This window comes from Choloepus didactylus, chromosome 7 (assembly GCF_015220235.1).
Source record: "Choloepus didactylus isolate mChoDid1 chromosome 7, mChoDid1.pri, whole genome shotgun sequence".
NCBI lineage: Eukaryota > Metazoa > Chordata > Mammalia > Pilosa > Megalonychidae > Choloepus > Choloepus didactylus.
The window spans coordinates 108,747,290-108,767,049 of record NC_051313.1 but is presented as its reverse complement, the minus strand read 5'-3'; the positions used below and the strand labels follow the sequence as shown (position 1 = coordinate 108,767,049).

Here is a 19,760-nt window from a genome sequence, read left to right as displayed (position 1 = left end):
ATTTAGAAGGTCTAAGTAATCTGCAGCCTCCTTCCCATATGATGGTTTCTTGTGGAATTTTCCAAATATAATCTATGCATATACAAACCTATAAATTTAAAGCCTGGTAGACTATGCATACTCCCACATCTTGCATTTTTTCCACTTAATATATCTTTAAAGTCATTTTGGGATCAAGTTTTATCATCAAACCTAACTTTTATTAACCGGATTTAAAAAAAACTTTTTTTTACTTAAGAGCATGGTCCAGAAATACAGAAACCAAACCACCCCAGATGCGATCAAAACGCTTTAGTCCAGCTGACTCAGGCCAGGGCGAATGTACAGACGATGAATAAATAACTGGCTAGTATCCAAGATCCCAAGTTCATGCAGGAAACAGTCACGGCCTCCAGATCGCACAGCTGTAAAGGGCCTCGAACCTCAGGAACCCACTATGTGCCACTCAGAAAGTGCAGTAGGTGCTTCCGCCAAGCCGGGATCCCTTAGGTTCTGGCAAGCTTGTGGTCGCAGATCTAGGGCTGCGGCGCGGGACGCTCGACCGAGCCCGCGGCCTCCCAGGGCTTGGGTCTCCGCGGGAGCTGGGACTCCGTGGGCTCGCCATGGGTCACTGCGATGTGACGCTTCTCCACGCCCGGGAGCTCGCGGCCCTGCTGGACCAGCTGCAAGAGCTGCGCCAGGGTCACCGTGGCCCGGCCGGTTTCTTCAGGTGTGGGTGCCAGCCCTGACAGGGTCGTGTAGCGTGACTCCTCCATGTCTGGCCGCAAAGCCTGACGGGCGTGGAGGGGAACAAATACTTCCGGGTAGGATGGCTACAACCAAGATTGGAGGAAACGAAGGGGAGGTCATAGACCATACCAGGCTGTTCCAGGAGGGGCAAACTCTTGGAAACCCAGACTGGCTCCGCGCAAAAACAATTTAGCCTACCCCAGAGTCCCCGACGTGGAATGTGCTTTTTTAAAAGATGGGGCGGACTGGCCAAAAATTAAAGGCTTGAACAGAATGGAACATGCATGCAGACACGCTGACGCAGGCAAAAAGACCCAAGTTAGCACGCATGCATAGGCACTGTGCCCCGTACCTACTTTCATGCTCACGTAGAAATCCGCGTGTACAGAGACACGTGTATAGACACATGTCAGGGGGACAAGACCCATTCCTGGCTCCGCAGCAATGGACAGAAAATAGCCTTGGTGCTCTCCCTGGGGCCTGAGGAGAACTGAGAATGAGTGAGTGACACCACTTAAGAGCCTCACTGCTCTCTTCCCATTTCCTGCCATCTGACCCCATTCCTGGTGTTGCCAAAGGGGATGGGAGAAGGTGAAGGCAGGTCAGGTGTGGTACAGCTGAGGATCATGGGCTAGAAATACAGAAATAAAACAATCCTGATGATGCTCTCAGAAGGCTTTTGTCCAGCTGAGACAGGCCTGGACGAATGCACAAAAGATGAATAACAGAGTGGCCAGAATCTAGGATCCCAAGTTCATGCAGAAAACAGTCACGCCCTCCAGATCGCAAAGCTGCAAAGGGCCTCGAACCTCAGGAATCTACTATGTGCCAATAATTCTCAGGTTTCTAAGTTATCAGACGCTAGCGGGATCTGGTGAACACCACCTTAGTCAAGTAATCAGGGTAGTTACTATTAATGGGACAAAGTGACATCACGTGCCCTGTGATGTGTTGCACAGAGGACTCATCTTTTCTGTAGTGTTCCCTGCCAAAAATGTTTACCCTGAATCTAATCTTGAGGAAATAATCAGACAAATCAAAGTGAGCAACATTCCGCAAAATGGCCTGAACTCTTTACAGATGTCAATATCATAAAAGACAAAGAGGAAAAAAGAGGTGCTTCTTGTTTCAGTAGGCACCTAACACCAGAGGAAAGGAGAGACGGCTAGTATATGCAATGACTGATTCTGGATTGGATCTAGGATGGGGGGCGGGGATCAGCCATAGGGATATTTTACCCTTGGGGAAATTAGAATATGATCTGTATATTAGATGATGGCATTATAGCAATGTTAAATTTCTTGAGTGTGATCATTGTGTTGTGGTTATGTGGTAAAATGACCTTGTTCTGGGAAGATACATACTGAAATCTTTAGAGGTGAAGTGTCATGAGGAGAGAGAGAGCAAATAGATTGGCAAGATTAAGAATTAGTGAATCTAGATGAACGTTTGAAGTTTGTCAAAATAAAAAATTGAATTTGGGGGGTTCAGGCTGGAGAAGTCAGTTGGAGAAAACTGACCACACTGAATGAAAGAAAAACTCATCCTTCTCTCTGTGGCCTGGGTTAGTTCCCTGGGAAATTTCCTGCAGTTCTTCCCCTAAGGATTTTTTCCTAACCCACGAGATTCACTTTTTTCCTCAGATGTCCTTGGCCCCAGTTCCACTCCCAGTGTCCTATGTTGGGGGCTTTGGTTCTCTGCATTTCATCAGCCAAGTGAAAGATGAAAGCATCTCGAGGGAGTCAAAAACCAACCTTGGGTGTCCTCCCAGGCACAATAAGGATCAAAGTTGCTCAGAATTAGGGAGTGAGGTGGGTGTGTGTGCTTGGCAAATGGGGATCCTTTTCAGCGTCATCATTTTTCTTCTCTCACATTCTTTCATTTTCTCCTCAGCACAACCCATAAGGGTGGCAGGACAAGCCTAGGAATTGGAGATTGTCAGGAAGGACCTCAAACAGCGTTGAGTCCAACTCCCTTATATACTGAATGGTATACAGAGTGGTAAACCAAGCCCAGGAAAGGGAGTGATGGACCTGCATTTGGAATCTGGATCTCCCAACTCCTAATCCAGTGCTCTCTCCGTATACCAGTCTGCGTCCCTCCTGACAGGGCACAGAGGCCCCTGCCCTATGGGCAGCCATTTTGAGCCCTGTCCACTGCCATTGACCTGCATGCAAAAGGCTGGGAGGCAAAGGAAAGGGAACAGAAATAGGGTCAGATGGCAGGAAGTGGGATGAGAGTGGTGAGTCTCTGGAGATGGGGGTGGCAAAGCCGATGTCAACCTCAAAGTTTAGCGATAGACTCCAAACACCCCCAAACTCATTTATAACTCATTAGACATTTTTTATCCATGATTTTCTTTTTAAAAATTCTTTCTCAGAAGGAAATGCCCTTCCCCCTCCCTCATTTATTGAAACCCAATTCATTCTTCAAAGACTTCTCCTCAATGAGCCCACTCCTTCCATCACTGCCTTCAGAATTAATGGATCTTTTTTTCTGAGATCTTGCAGTCTGTAACCACATGTTGTCTCTTCATTAGACTGTGAGTCTTACTCATTTAGTATCTCAATTTGCCTGGGCCAGCACCTATAGAGACCTAGCAGTGGTGCTCAGAAAATGTTAATTAAATGACTGGCTGACGGACTCATTATAAACTCAAGGAGAAAAGATGGAATTCAACTCAGTTCAAGCCTTGATTGACAGCTCACCATCTGCCTTGCACAATGCCAAATGCTTGGCATACAGATTCCTGTCCTCAAGGGACGCATGACCTATCCAGGGAAAAAGCCACAAAAGTGAGTTATTATCATAATTATATACATATAAAATCATTCATTCTATAAATAACTGGTAGCTGGTGCAGTAACGGTGTTAGGTGCCAACTGAAATAAGGAGCCCAAATATTTTACTGGTTTTTAAATATATTTGATCTTATGGGTGTTAGGTTTGGAGCCATTCAAGAATTCATACAATGCAGCTAGTCAAAGTTTAAGTATAAAGTTTAAGATTTATTAGAGGAAGAAAGCAGGTGGGAACCAGCAGAAAAGAAGAAAAAGATAATGGCTCCCGCTCTCTATCTGAGAGCAGCATTTTTTAATGAAAAAAGGAAGCCACATTGGGTAGGGTGTCTGCTGTGATGTTCTGTGCCTCGATTGGGTGAGTGCCTATCTAGTTTTGGGCTGATTGGTAGAATTCTGAGACAATATTCTTTTTAGGAAAGCAGCTGCGTTATCTAGCTAGGGAGAGTAGGCCTTTTTGGTTGTTTATTTTATGGGCATATCTGTCCTTGCCTTACTCGCCTTTGAGGGGCCACTGGGACGGCCTTGAACAGCCTTGAACAGCCTTTATTCTTTAGTCTATGGGGCACCTGTTTTCTGTGAGATAAGCTGCGGGGCCCCTGAGTTAGAAACTCCTTCTACATGTTAGTTTCTTCTTCTGGGATCTAACAATGGGTATACATATATTCACACACATGCATGCAGGCTGCTCTCATGGTCAACTGTCAGCCTGCTGTGCTGGCCCAAACCTGACTCTGGAGCCAGACTGAACCCAGGTTCTAATCCCACTTCTGGCCCTTACAAGCTGTGGGACTTATCTGTGGTTCAGATTTCATCTGTAAAAAGTAGGTGATGACCCAGGGGAGTAAACCTCCCTGGCAATGTGGAGTATGACTCCTGGGGAGGAATGTAGACCCAGCATTGTGGGATGGAGAACATCTTCTTGACCAAAAACGGATGTGAAAGGAAATGAAATAAGCTTCAGTGGCAGAGAGATTCCAAAAGGAGCCGAGAGGTCACTCTGGTGGGCACTCTTACACACTATATAGACAACCATTTTTAGGTTCTAATGAATTAGAATAGCTAGCAGTAAATACCTGAAACTATCAAACTACAACCCAGAACCCTTGAATCTTGAATATGATTGTATAAAAATGTAGCTTATGAGGGGGTGACAATATGATTGGGAAAGCCATATGGACCACAGTCCCCTTTGTCCAGTGTATGGATAGATGAATAGAAAAATGGGGGCCAAAAAAAAGGCACCCAGTGTTCTTTTTTACTTTAATTGTTCTTTTTCACTTTAATTTTTATTCTTATTATTTTTCTGTGCATGGTAATGAAAATGTTCAAAAATTGATTTTGGTGATGAACACACAACTATATAACGGTACTGTGAACAATTGAATGTACACTTTGTATGCCTGCATGGTATGTGAATATATCTCAATAAAATTGAATTAAAAAAATAAAAATAAATTTTGAAAAAAGGAAGGTGATGATAGTCTGCCTCACAGGAGTGTCCCACAGATTAATGGGATAATGAATGATGCTCAACAGAGGTGGTTATTTATATTCTTATCAGATGGATGATTATGCTGGATCTCTTCTCTTCGCCCCTCCAGGTCCTCTCTCCACCCTGTCCACCCAGTCTCCGGGAGGCTGAAATCTAAGGCTGAGTACAGTAGGCTCCCTTCCCCTCTTGCTTTTGTGTTTGGCCAGTGGGGATGCCCAGCGGAATGAGGGAGGAGAAAGAGGCCACGGTATTTATTCCCTTGGCTCCCTCCCTGTGGGATCAGCACTGGCTGCCTGGTGGGGTGTTCTCCAAATATGTCTCTGGCTCTAGGGTCCTGACACTTCTCCCTCCCTCACCTCTTCAGGCCTGCTAGTAGTCCCAAGTTCTGCACTGTCCCTTGGGATTTGCCTTCACCCTGCCTGCTCTTCTGTAAATAGTCCCTTTACTAAACTCACCTTAAATTGCCCAATATAAGTGTGCCGTCTGTTTCCAGCCCAGACTCACCAATAAAGGAATTGGTCCCAGGAGTGGACCCAGGAAACTGACTCTAAAAACAGGATTCTGGAATTGGATTGGTCATAAATCCAAGGAATACAAGGCAAGCCTCCTTGCCAGAGGCGAAATGCGCCCAGGTAATCCAGGGCATGAGAAGATATCACCATTACTCAAATTTTCACTGGGACTGGCTGGGATGAAGTATAGGGGGAGGGCGGGGAGATGGAGTGACTGTGGCTGTTAGTTCCTATGGTGACAAGAATGATTATAAAGATTATGGATTCATTTGGCTTCTTCTGATGGCCACAAGGAACACATACAGGGGAAAGGAGAACTGAAAGTTATAAACATCTGATGGAGAATGTGAGTGAAAAATCAGGATGCCTAAATGGCAGCTTGAAGGAGTTCCCCATCTTGTGTAGTCACAGGGCAGCTGTGGCTGAGGACCAACTCATGGATCTCATTGTAAGGGTTGCTGAGTTGCTACCTAAATGCAAATTAAATACCCAGCCCCACCCCATGTCACTTATGCTAAGGTAAGGGCATAGATTGGGAAGGAGTGAGACTCTGGGGTGCAATGGGTTCATTTGGGCAGACATTGATGAGGCTGAGAACTTTGACTCTCCAAATCGACCTGAAATTCACTTATCTATGAAAACAACCCCCCTTGCACCACTCCTGCCTCTCAGAAAATCAGCCTCAGAACCTTCTCCCATCCCTCCTTGGCTCCAGGCCCATCGTGAGTTAGATCCTAGCAGAGTCCAGATGAAGCAGCAAGTGGCCCATGTTTGAGAGGGGAATGCTTGAACTGAAAGAGTTACAGGCCTTGCCAGTGCGCCTTGGCCAGGGCCGCAGGATTATGTGTGGGAATGGGTTCTAACGGAAACAGACCAAGGAGGATGGAATGTAAGGCTCAGTTTCGCCAAATTCATTGCCATGGGTGCTCACCCAGGATTTGGGATTTAATGTTTTGGCTCAAGCCCCTGGGAGGGGCAGTAATAGTCTGCTAGGTTGGCTCATTAAAGCCTGGGCTTAATGGTAACTTTCAGTTAATGAAGTTGAAATGCTAGAACTTCCCTGGCATACTGTACAGGAAAGAATCCAAAGTCTCAGGGAGATGGGAATGTTGGATTGGAACTATTATGTGCAATTTGCTTGGCTACCCCTAACCACATATCTTACGGAGGTCTGTAGAACACGCCTTTTACCAAAGCAATAAGCAATGCATTGGCAAGGGTCACCAGCATCCTCACAGTCCTCTGTAGGTTGGAGATGACAGTGGGAGATACTGCAGTATCCATTGGGGAGCTGGATTCCCTGATCTCGTGAGAATAATGGTATCTTGGTGGCGTGAAGGTCAAGTGGTGATGCCTCACGGTTGTAAGGGAGATGGATGCAGTAACCCACAATAAGTCACAGAGGCACAATGGCAACCAGGTGGGCGAGATAACAGCCCTGCGAACAATGGTCAACCTCTTTCCCCAACACCCCAGGGCTTGCTCAGTGGCCGTGGCAGCAGGGATGGAAGCTATGCTTTGGCTCGATAACATAGTCATCCCCTCCCCAAAGCTGATCTGGTTGTGGCCAGTGCTGAGTGTCCACCCTCCTTACAGCAGAGTCCAATGCTGAGGCTCTGATCGGGCTCCATTCTCACCTGATTGAAGAGTGATTTGATTGGGCCCCTCCCACCATGGAGGGGCTATAGTTATCATCAAGGATAGACACATATTCCAGGTGTGACTTTGCCTTCCCACCCATAGTAACTTCGTCAGCACCGGCATTCATGGACTCACAATACGTTATCCATCCCCCAGCATTCCCCATCACGCAGCGTCCCACCGGGGTCCACAGTTTACAGGCAAAGAAAAATGCATTCACACCCTCAGAATTCACTGGTCTCACTATGTGTCCTTCACCCAGAAGCAGCTGGCTTGATAGGATGGTGGATTGGCCTGTTGAAGGCTCAGTTCCAGCGTAGCTGGGAAACTACTCTTTACCAGGTGAGGGTGCTGAGCTACAGGATGCAGTGTATGCTTTAAACCGTCACCAGAATCACAGATAACCAAGATGTAGGGGTGGCAGTGGTAGGTGGTTTCTCTATACCTTGCCCACACCTTTATAAACAGTCACTTTACTAAACTCTTCAAATTACCCATCTATTTTCCTGCTGGGACCCTGAAAGATATAGTAGGTATTAGTTAGGATTAGTTTTGGCTGTGAACAATAGAAAACCCAAAATAACAGTAGCTTAGACAATATAAAATTTATTTCTCTTTCATATAAATGAAATTCAGTGTTAAGCAGTCCAGAGTTGATGTGGTGGCACTGTGAATGTCCAAGTCCCGGGATTCTTCTATCTTATTACTCCACCATCTCAACATGTGGTTTCTATTTTATGATCTACTATGGCTGCTGAAGCTCCAGACATCGCACCCACATTCCAGCCAGCAGGGAAGGACAAAAAGGCAGAAGAGTCCTTTGTGGTGCTTTTAAAATATTTCCACATACTTTATGTCCACATATGTCCAAAATAAACCACAACAGGCAGATTTCTCACTGTCAAAGGGAAGTTGCAATTAATTAAGAAAGGAAGGATAGACATTGTGATATTGGATTACAGTCAGAATCGTATTTAGCTTTATGTGTGTGTGTTATAGAAACACACATATGCAAAAACAATTATAAATATGTATGTATTCATGGGATAGTATACATACATGTATTACCTAGCTCTAGGTCCACTGAGAGGGCCTGGAAGCAGTGAGTATACCCAGCACCCAGATCTTGATTTCTAAATACCATTCCCTAATAAAAGGAACCAGGACTCCTTAGAGGAAATGGCTGATTCTAGGGCTGAGGCAGGGAAAATACAGGATGAGCCTGGAGCATCTTGTAGTAACAAAAAGTAAGGAAGTGCTAAAAAAAAAAAAAGGATGAGCCCATAGGAAAGGGCCACAAGCTTCCTTGGCCAAAGCAGGAACAATTTGAGCAACAAAATAAATAACATAGAATTGGATTATAACCCAAATTATAAAATAAATATACATGAGTCTATACTGCTATAAAGAAATTACTGAAAAAAATAATAAATGAAAGAGACATGTCTTTTTTACAGAAAAAGTCCAAATAAACTTGGACATATATGTGTACACTAATGTTCATAGTGGCATTATTCACAATGGCCAAAAGGTGGAAGCAACCCAGGCGTCCATCGACAGATGAATGGATAAACAAAATGTGGTATACCCATACAATGGAATATTGTCCAGCCCTAAAAAGAAATGAAGTTCTGATGCATGCTACAACATGAATTAACCTTGAAAACATCTTGCTGAATGAAATAAGCCAGACAGAAAAATACAAATATTGTATGATCTCACTTATATGAAACAGCTAGGATATGCACATTCACAGACACAGAAATTTATAGGGTACCAGAGGCAGGCCTGGGGAATGGAAAGTTAATGCTTAATGGGTACAGAGTTTCTGTTTGGGGTAATAGAAAAGTTTTGGTAATGGTTGGTGGTGATGGTAGCACAACATTATGAATGTAATCAACACCACTGAATTGTATACTTGAAAGTGGCTAAAATGGGAAACATTATGTTATAAATACATTACCACGATAAAATTTTTTTAAAGTTCAAATAATATATGTAGGCATTATTCCAAAATTAAAAAATTATTTAAAAAATATGTTCATAAATTCTTTGATACATCTTCATTCAAGAGGTAAAGCTTAAATCCCCCTCCTCTTGACAGGGACTCACTTCCGAAGAATAGAATACAACAAAAATGACAATGTTTCATGTCCAAGATTGGGTCATAAAAGGACAGTGCATCTCTGTTTTGGTTTCTCTCTTTACTCACTTACGCTAGAGGAAGTCAGCTGACATGTCACGAGAGGGCCACAGGATGAGGAAGTGAGGCCTCTCCTCAACAGCCATGTGTGGGTGCCATCTTGGAAACAGCTCCTCAGCCTCCCAGACCTTCAGATGAGGGCAGTCCCAGCGATGTCTTGGCTTCACCCTCATGAGAAACCCTGAGCCAGAACCACCTAGCTAAGCTGCTCCCAGACTTCTGACCCTTAGAAGCTGCATGAGATAATACGTGTCTCTTGTTTTAAGCTACAGAGTTTGGGGGTAATTGGTTAGGCAGCAACAGCAAATGGATACACACTTCCTTTATGGACATTTCCAGAAGTCACAGGTGACACATCTGCCTACAACCCTCGGCCAGAACTTAGACACATGGCCACACTTAGCTTCTAGAGATGTATGTAGACTTATCCTGAGTGGCTACATGCCCAGTTAAAAATTAGGGCTCCAATTCATAAACAAGAGGGGGAAACTGCATATTTGGGGACAAGAAGTAGTCTCGGCCACAGCCGTCTGGGTGAGAGAAAATGACTCCAATCTAGGCCATCCAAGGCTGCCTCAGCTTGACCGGAAATTTTCCTCACAGCGTCTTTCTCAGCACTGCAAGTATGTTCCTTCTCCTCTGCTAAATATCACAGCTCTTCAGGACTCAATATTTCTCGTTCTTGAATGCTGGAAACCTTTAGTTTTGCCAGAATTACTTGTCAGAGTTGTACACTTTGAGTAGGATGCTGTTTATGTTAAAATTCCAGTGTTTTCTTTCATTTTCTTTTTTCATGCTTGAGGTTCTTACACAGCTGTGATCACACTACATGTGCAATTTTAAATCTTTTTTTATTAACATCAACAACCAAAACATTCTTCTGTGTCATTTCAGGCTCTTCAAAAAGAATCAAGAATTGGCTCAAGCATCATCTTCTAAGGAACTTTTCCGGACCCTACCCCCACTCTAGAAGAATGGCCATCTCTCCCCGGGAGCCCCACTATACCCCTACCCACTTCATTCTGGGCTTGGGTTACACTCTGCATCCTTTATCTGTTTACAAGCCTGTCTATCTCCCTCCTTAACTGCTGGGAGCAACTCTTTTTTGTCTTTTTATCTCCAGCCCAATTCCTGGCATATAATACAGGGATGGATAAATGTAATTGAAAGAAAGGATGAATGGACATTTTAAGACCTGCATAATAGTGCATCGTGTTGATGCACCATAGTTTATTCGGCTATATCTTTATCATTGAACATTTAGGTGATTTTAATTTATTATAAATAACACTGTAGATTTTTATTTGATAAATGGAATGGGTGTCCTGTCAGTATTACTGGAAGAGAATTCTTGGTATTTTAGTACACTATACACACACACACATGCTGATCCCCATTTTGCTCCTCTGTTTAAAATCTGCTAATTGGATTTGTCAGATTTACCATTGGTAATTATTTGGTAGTATCAGCAATCCTCTCTAGTAAGTACTGCCACCTTTCCTTAATTTTCTTTTTCATATTCCATGTGATTCATCTCAGCCAGCCCCTGGTGTTCTCCCTCTACATGTGAAAAGAAAAAAAGGGAGGGAGGGGGATCATGTAGACAGAGCACCCACTAGGTATGCTCCAGGCACCGGGTGAGCACTCATATTAATTAATTCTCCCAACAACACATCTCTGAAAGGAACTCCCAGTTCCACTACTTGTCTGCTAGAGCACCTTCCCTGACATAACTTGGTTTTTCTGCTTTATAAGGGATGATTAACACCTCAAGGGATTATTGGGAGGATGGGATGTCTGTGAACTGGGCTTGGCTCATAGTAGTCGGTCAGCAAATGGCAGGTTCCATCGTGAGTGAGGGGCTCAGTAAAAGGGATCAGCTCTGCCTAAGGCCAGCGTCAGGGCGTCCTCTCGTGAGGAGCTGGAAGCTTCCTGCGTACGGAAGCAAGGGCAGCACCAGCAAGAGTGAGGGGCCAGAGGAGATTCCAAAGGCTGCTGGAAGGAGGGACCCGACGTGAGGAGCAGGCAAGGAAAGCGTCCAGGCAGAGCTGTGGCCAGGGACGCCTAGGCCCGGAGCTGGGAGTGGGCAGATGGAAGGGGGAGCGGGAAACCTTGAGAGGTTTTTTACCCACCGTCTGTATTGTGGTAACGGAGCCCGGGCCAGCACCTCCCCAGGCTGGAGGACGGGAGAGTCGTTAGGAACACCTGCCTGCCTCCTTCCCCTCCCGGCGGGAACCCGCCGTGGCTCTGCGCCCACCTGTGCGCGGCTGTGCCTGGGAACACGTGGCGCCCGCGCCCTGCAGGGGCCCCGGGGGAAAAGGGGCGGGAGTGCTGCCCTGGCCTCGCGGGTTCCCAAAGGAAGTCTTTAGAGCGCAACATGATTATTACAATAACCACCCAGACAGAATCAGGGTGGGGCTGGCACGAGAATAGAGAGGTCAGGGAACCAGGAAGAAATAAAACCGCCCGTGTAAAAGAAATTAACATGTAACAAAGGCGGAGTCACACATAATGGGAACAGGAAGGATTAATCAGTAAATAATCTTGGGGCAATTGATTAGCGTTTTGACCAAAAAAAAAAAAAAAAAATGTAATTCGAAGACAGTGTATGATTCCATTTATATGAAATAGCTAGAATAGGCGAACTCATAGAGATGGAAAGTAGAGTACAGGTTGGGACGGATGAAGCGTTAATGCATACTGGGTGTAGGATTTCTGTTTGGGGAATGGGGATGTTTGGGTAATATATGGTGGCGAGGATAGCATAGCATGGTGAATGTGATCAACACTGGGCTGTGTGCTTGGGAATGCTTGAGATGGGAAATTTTATTTTGTATGTATATTTCCACAATTTTTAAAAAAGCAACTAAAGAGGCAATGACAATTAAGCGCAATACGTGATCCTGTACTGGATCTAATAATGGAGGAGAAAAGGCTCAAAGAGACATTGTTGGGACATATGAAAAAAATGGAATATAGACTGTAAATTTAACACAGTTAATGTTCCTGAACTTAGTAACTACTTAAGGTGGTCACATAATTGTTCTTAGGAAAAGTACATAGAAGCATGTGTTCAAGTGTATGATGTGTATAACCTACTCTCAAATGTTTAGAAAATAGATAAATGGATAGATGAATAGATAGAATGATACAGCAAACGTGTAAAATATTGAAATTGATGGACCTGGGTATGGGGGGGAGGGGTATGTTGGAGTTCTCTGTCTGGGTTTTGTATTATTTTTGCAACTGTCCTCTAAGTTTGAAATTATTTCAAAATAAAAAGTTTAAGAAAGGGAAAAAATGTAACTCAGATGTGTATCTTCTACCATACACCAAAACTAATTCCTGATATATTGTTAAATGTGGGCAAAAAAATTAAACCACAAAAAAAGTATGAGAATGTATCAATTCTCTAGAGATGGGAGGATTTTGTAGGCTTAAAGGGGATGAACTAAATCCCAATAGGAATGAGGAATATGTGGTTCATGCAAAACAAAAAACTATATGTTAAAAAAAGTGAAATTAAAAGGAGTCATTGAACTGGGGAAAAGGCTGCAGCAATTGCAACATACAATTTTCATTGTATTAAAGATATATTTAATATGTGAAAGCTCTTACAAAATTGGTAAGAAAGACACTAAGACTACAAAAGTGAAGCGGGTGATAAACTGACAATACAGAAAAATCAACAATTAAATGGGAAACTGTTATAATCAGAAAAATGAGATACCATTTTTAACTGATTAAATTAGAGATTTTTCTTTTTTAAAGAAGTAACAAGTGTTGGTGGCGATAAAATGGGCCTTTCATATGTTGTGATGGAATGTAAATTAATATAACAGATGTGCCTTAGGGAGCCTTAAAATTCAGAGGCCTTTAAGCTAATATTTTGGGAAATTAATAATTTTAAGAAAATAAGTATAAATCTGGAAAAGGTTTTATGCACAAAGATATTCATTGCCCAAATCAGAAAACCCAAAATCGAACAATAAAGAAATGTCTAAATAAACTATGGCACATCTGTGTTTTATTTTTTTATATGGTTATTTTTCTGAAATTTAACATAATACAGTTCAATGCAGACATACTGAGAAATAAACTTATTAAGATGCAAATAAAAACCATCCAAAATCCTAAAATACTGAAATAGACATTAACATTTGGTCTGCTTTATTCCAGGAATATTTATACAAAATTTCTTATACAAAACTGGGTATATGTTTTCTATTTAGATTTGTATCTTAAACCTTCTGTAGTATGTAACTACATACACACATAAAGAGAGACCATTTATGACTTCTTAATATATATAAAGAACTAAGCCTTCTTCATAGCCTATCTTGTTTAATTCTCACAAGACCTCTCCTTGGGGTATTATCATCCCCATTTGACAGATGGGGAACTGAGGATAAGAGAAGTAAGTAATTTGTTGAAAGTAACACAATTACTAAACAATGTAATCAGCATTGAAATCCAGGTAATTCAGCTTCACAACTCACCCTCTTAACCAAACTATTCTATACAAGTCACTAAACATTCTTTGGAAATGTGACTTAAAATGCTACTGCATAATATCCACTAATATAAATGTACTAAACCTTAAACATTTAACCCTGACCCAAGTGTTGAACATTTAGGTTGTTGGCAATTTCTTGCTTTTTAAAAGTCATACTTCAAAGAACATCTTTGTGCATGAATCTTTGTCTTAAAATAATTGAACTCTTTATTTTATTAGGGTATGTGCCTAGATGTGAAATTTCCGGGTCAAAATGAGAGTTATTGCTGAAATTTAATGGAGTCCCTGAAAAAGAAAATTATAAAAGGTTTATTTTAAAAAGGAGTTTGTAACAACATGGGGAGTAGTTTATTGGGCCTCTTTTTGGCTGTGATAAGGCCCAGCCATCAGGAAACAGTTCAAGCCCTGGCCCTGCCATCTGCTGGCTGTGTGTCCTTGGGCAGATCACTCAATCCCTCTGAGCCTCAGTTGCCTCACCTGTGAATAGAACTCAGAGTGGTTGGGAGGAACCAACGAAGTGTTGTATGTCAAGCCCCTGACACACTGCTTGGTGCACTGTGTCCTGTAGATGGTAGTTGTTCTCTCCCAGAGCCAGTCACCAGGAAAAGGCTTCGCAAACTGTGCAGTGTTCTCCAGATGGGAGGGAGAGTGGGCATCTGGCTTTTGGTGTGGGAGTAGCACCCTGAGTACCCTAGCCCGTGAGAAAGGATTGGGTTTGGGGGCCAGGGTGAGGGTAGGAGGGGCTCCTAACCCAGGGAAACGGCTCCGTGGTAGAGCAGCTGAGGTGCAGCTGGGGCTGTGGCCTGGGAGGCAGTCTTGTGGGCGCCTCTTCCCCCGGCCCACACCTCAGGTCTGCAGCTGGGTCCTGCCTTCTCTTGGGTGGGCCATGGCTGGGCCTTGGCTGCTACTGCTTCTGGCCCTTGGATGTCCAGCCCTGACCACAGGTAAGCCCCCTCCCTGCCTCCCTCTCTGTCTCCCATTAGTTGACCCAAGCCTACCCTCTCACTCTGGGCCTCCCTGAGTATGAGTGGCACGCAAGGGGGCTGGACAAGAACAATCTGGGGCCCCCCAGGGTTGTCCAACCAGAAGCCCATCATCCCCTTTCCCATTTACTCCAATCCCCCCTCCCATCAACTACCTCATTCTGGGGCCCCAAGTCCTGCTCCCCTGGAGTCCATGGTGTTGGTAAGGCGGGCAGGAGCCTTTTGGAGAAATAGGACAGCTGGATGGTTGTCCAAGAGGGCTGGGAGCAAGGTAGCCAGGGCTGTGTTATGTGAGATGGAGTGATGGGACGTTGGCAACATCGTGAGGTCCTGTCCTGTCCTTCCTGCCACAGCCTCCTTCCCTCAGGGTGCTACTCCGACAGGGCTCAGGGTGCCTCATGTTGACTCCAAGCTCTCCTTTATCTCAGTGGGCTCTCAGAAGAAGTCCCAAGTCCTCAGTGACTTCCCAAGGGTTTCTACTCCCAGCCCCTCAAAACTCAAAGCTGGAGCCAAGGGCTAATGTTCTGAAGCAAAAACTCCAGCTTCATCTAGAAGCATGTGCGTGTTTGCATGGGAAGGGTGGGTGGGAGAAGATCCTTGGCCTTTAGGTCAGGACGTCTCCTTGAGCTAAAGCTGGTCCCCAGCATGTCACAGGCTCTCTCTCACCAGGGAGACAGACCACACCATGGTGGAGCAGGGCAAGTCCATAATAGGAGGCCTGAGCTCTGGGAAGGAAGCAGCCAGTGTGAGCAGGAGCAATCCTGAGAGGCTGCATGTAGGAAGTGGCAGCTAAACTCAACTTGGGGAGTGTCTTTTAATACAACTGAAAAGTCTCAGGAGGTAGAGGGGTTTGGAGCTCACTCTTACCCTTCTCTGCTTCTGTTGTTTTTAATACCTTATTAATATTAATATTTATTGTTGAAAATAATGATAATGTCAGGGCATTTTACATTGATGATCTTTACTCTTTAGAACAATTTTATTGGACTGCTGTTATTATCCCCATTATATTGGTGGGGCAATTGAGACTAAGTAAATGAAGTGGAGAGTCAGTCATGTGGCCAAATCTTAGTCATCCTTCAAGATAGGATGATCTTTATGAACAAGCATGGGATTTGGAGTCACACAGACCTGAGCTCAAATCCTACTTACCAAGCCCATGCTCCTTGGTCAGTTATTTGAACTCCACCTTCCCACCAGACTGTCTGGCATCCTCCTCTGCACCCTGGAGCATTTCTTGAGCCTGGTTGCACTTGACACATCCTGAAAATTTGTCTGTAGGTTTTAACCTTTGAGATTTTATTTACATGGAAAAACACCCAAAAATTCAAAAATAACATTTCATTCTATATTAAATTTCATCTTTACTGAAAAGAATAAGATTATGGAGAATCAGGACTATTCTAGAAAGTATAGGACAAGTATTTGCAGTACCCATATGACTTTATTTTTGTCTTTTAAATTATGAAATAATACAGACCTACAGAAAAGAACTGAGAATAATACAACAAACATCTCTGTACCCTTCACCCAGATCTAACAAATGTTAACGTTTTGCCACTTTTGAGTCAGATCTTTTTTTTAAAGAAACAAAAAGGTGTTATGGAATCATTTGAAGCCCCCTTCGATTGCATTACAGATCCTATTTTCTTCCTTTCCTCCCCAGAAGTAACCACTCTCCTGAGGTTGGCACAACATGGTATTATTTATGCATCTGTCCTTCCCAAGGGACTGAGTTTCTTGAGGGCAGGAACAGTGTCTTACTCATTATTGTATCCCCAGTGCCAGGCACAGGAAGGGACTCAAATATAATAGACAGATGGATTGACATACAGATGTAGAAGGAAGGTAGAAAGGATGGACGGACGGATGGATGGATGGATGAAAAGACTGAGAGACGGAGGAAAAGAAGGATGGTTAGATGAGTAAATGCAAGGAGGGAGTGATGAATGAGTGGATGAAAGGTTAGGTAGATGAATGGATAGAAACCCAGAACCCTATCCTAGAATGAGATATCGGCTTGGGAGGACATGGACTGATCTAACCACCCCACCCCACCCCCCACATTCGTGCTTTTTTGCAGGTGTGAGTGCCACGCCCTTCCCCTCTCTGGCCCCACCCATCACATTTCTGGTGGATGGGAAGCAGCAGACACTGGTGGTATGTCTGGTCCTTGATGTTGCACCCCCTGGCCTTGACAGCCCCATCTGGTTCTCTGCTGGCAATGGCAGCCTGCTGGATGCCTTCACCTATGGCCCTTCCCCAGCGGCAGATGGCACCTGGACTAGCTTGGCTCAGCTCTCCCTACCCTCCAAGGAGCTGGCAGCCTGGGAGCCACTGGTTTGTCACACCGGGCCTGGGGCAGGCGACCATGGCTGGAGCACTCAGCCCCTACAGCTATCAGGTGGGGATGCTGCCTGGGCACAGTTATTCTCCGTCCCCTTCATATACCCTGGAACCATGTGGTGGAAGGGAGGGCAGGCTCCAGGCCACGGGGGTATGAAGGGGTCCAAATGCAGAGCATCCAGTTCAGACGATGCTTGGAGCAGGGTGGCCTCAGTACTATGAATCCTGGGATTTGCAACTGTAATATCTGGTTCAAATCTTGGCTCTGCTGCATTACTTCACCCAAGAGATAATGCCTCCTCTACCCTACGATTGATATATATGTATATATATCAACCCATATATCACCCCTCACCCTATGAGGACCAAACAATAATTAAAATAATAAAGAGCCATCACTTATTGGGTGTTTACTCTGTGCCAGACACTATTCTAAATACTTTATATTTATGAGGTATGTCATATTATTTCCCCCATTTTACAGATGGGAAAACAGATGTACAGGGAAGTTCTGTTAACGTGTCTGAAGTCAGCTATTGTTATTGTTGACCAGGTGACTGACTTCGTCTTTCTGGATTACCTCAGTTTTGTCATCTTTCACATGGGAATGTTTGTTGAATAAATGTCCTGCCTTCCAAAGAAAGCTGCTAAGAAAATTGATTCCTTGTCTGAAAGTGCTGAGGCACCTCAGCCTCCCTGGGGCACAGAACAGGGCATGACCAGGAGCGAGGGAAGTCTGGAACCTTCAGAGGACTTGCAGGAAATGGGCTCAGGCTTCTCGCTGCTGGATCATGTGTCCTTTTATCCAACATGCCCTGAACACCTGCTCTGTGCTGGGCCCGGGCAGAGCACTAGGGATGTGGAGGTGCTCCCTCCAGAGCACAGCCCATCCCAAAGGACTCATTCCTTTCTCCTTGGCTGGCAGGAGAAGCTTCCTCAGCCAGGACCTGCATCCAGGAGCCTATCAGGGGTGAGTACGTGGGGACAGGGGGCTTCAGGAACTGGAGGCCAGCACCCTGGGCCCTGGAAGGTGGGGTGTTCAGTTCTGACCTGAGGGGTCTCCACCAAAGATTGGTTGGTATTCCCTGAAGAGGCTGCCTTGCTGGGTTGGGGCAATGGCTATCCTGGGCCTCAGTCTGGCCATGGGTAAAATAGAGGTGGATCCTCTGACCCCAGTCTAATCCCTGGACCCCAGTTAAGAGGCACAGTGAGAGCCAACAGGCTGTGGGCAGCCCAGATGGATGGGCCATGCATAGAGCCCTGTGTAAATGGGAGACTGTCTGGGGTGGTGGAAAGAGCACTGGACTGGGAGTCATGAGGTCCCTCTTCCTGTCCAGCCCTACGTCCTGACCAAATTGAGACTTTTGAGTTGGTTGCTCTTCTCTGCATCCGATTCTAATTTCTGCCTGGCCCACATCTCCCTGCTTGTTGGGGAATAAAATAAAAGACTAGGAAGGTATTTGTTATTATGACCTGTAAGAGCTGAGGTTAGACACCAAGAAGAACTTTCCCTGGAAGAGGGAAACAAAACGGGGAAGGGAGAACGGCAAGGGCAGAGACAAGGCCCCTCTTCTCTGGGGAACACTCTCCTCTGGGTGGGGCTGAGGTCCAGCCACGAGGATCTTCACCTGCTGCTCCCGCAGGGACTCGGAGTCAGGCTCTGCGGCTGGGGGCGCTGCGACTGCTGCTCTTCAAACTGCTGCTGTTTGACGTGCTGCTGACCTGCAGCCGCCTCCGCGGCCTGAGCGCGACGCGGGCGGATTCAGCCGGGGCGCCCACCCCGGGGGACCCGGGGCTCCCCACACCCCCGAGGGCCCTGCGGTCCCACCGCCCGTTTCTCCCGCCGCCTCCGCCCGTCTGAGAGGCCGCAGCTCCCACTCACCGGACTTCACCGCAGCGATGGAGGGACCGCGCTGCAGCCCTGGAGCCCCGTCTGGAGGAGGGGAACCCTCCACCGATCGAGCTTGGGCCTGGTACTCACGACCCTACCGCAGCAGTCCTTCAAGTCTCGGGTCATTTGACTGTGACTGCCTCCTCCTGGAGACTGGAGCTTCCCGGGGGCGGGCTCTGTCTCCTTTTTCATACTGAAGGCTTTCTGAGGGAAAAGGCCATGTCTCTTCCATCAGACTGGGAACCCCTTGAGGGTGGCAAGCCACTCAGGCACTTGGACTTGGATAACTGAGAACAATTAAAAGAGAACTTAAATGACATAAGCAATTGAAAACTATTTTAATTAATTTCTGCCCTGGGAGGAGGGAATTTGGCAGATTCAGAGGAGGCAGAAATCTGGGAAGGCTCCCTTGAGGAAGAGAGCTTCCTGAGGGTGAGAACCTGGGAACTATGGAGTGGGTTGGGGGTTGGAGAAGACGATGTCCCACCTCAGTCTCCTTCCCCCACAGCGAGGCATCAGCTGAGGCCCCCTCTGTCTCCTCACCATGACCCCACCTCTGTGAGAGGTCAGGGCAGGGAGTCCAGGATCCCAGGAAGGTGGGGTGCTGGGCCTGATGTGAAGCCTTGTATAGACTCAACAGAAGTAA

The 19,760-nt window shown here is 45.5% G+C and overlaps 2 protein-coding genes across 2 annotated transcripts; one reads left to right on the top strand and one right to left on the bottom strand.

The window, feature by feature from the left end:
- Positions 1-178: 178 nt before the first annotated feature.
- On the bottom strand, positions 179-1,214 carry C7H6orf226 (chromosome 7 C6orf226 homolog). The gene is made up of 2 exons (XM_037844528.1): positions 1,086-1,214; positions 179-812 (listed from the first exon to the last, which is right to left on the bottom strand). Exons 1-2 carry the CDS (start codon positions 1,155-1,157, stop codon positions 516-518), a joined length of 369 nt encoding a protein of 122 aa, XP_037700456.1. The 5' UTR covers positions 1,158-1,214; the 3' UTR covers positions 179-515.
- A 13,566-nt stretch (positions 1,215-14,780) lies between these two features.
- PTCRA (pre T cell antigen receptor alpha) lies at positions 14,781-19,417 on the top strand. Its single transcript, XM_037844683.1, is given in 6 exon segments — positions 14,781-14,838; positions 16,961-17,281; positions 18,149-18,193; positions 18,867-18,959; positions 18,962-19,246; positions 19,249-19,417. Coding segments are annotated over 6 exon segments (876 nt in total). The 3' UTR covers positions 19,323-19,417.
- The last annotated feature ends 343 nt before the right edge of the window (positions 19,418-19,760 follow it).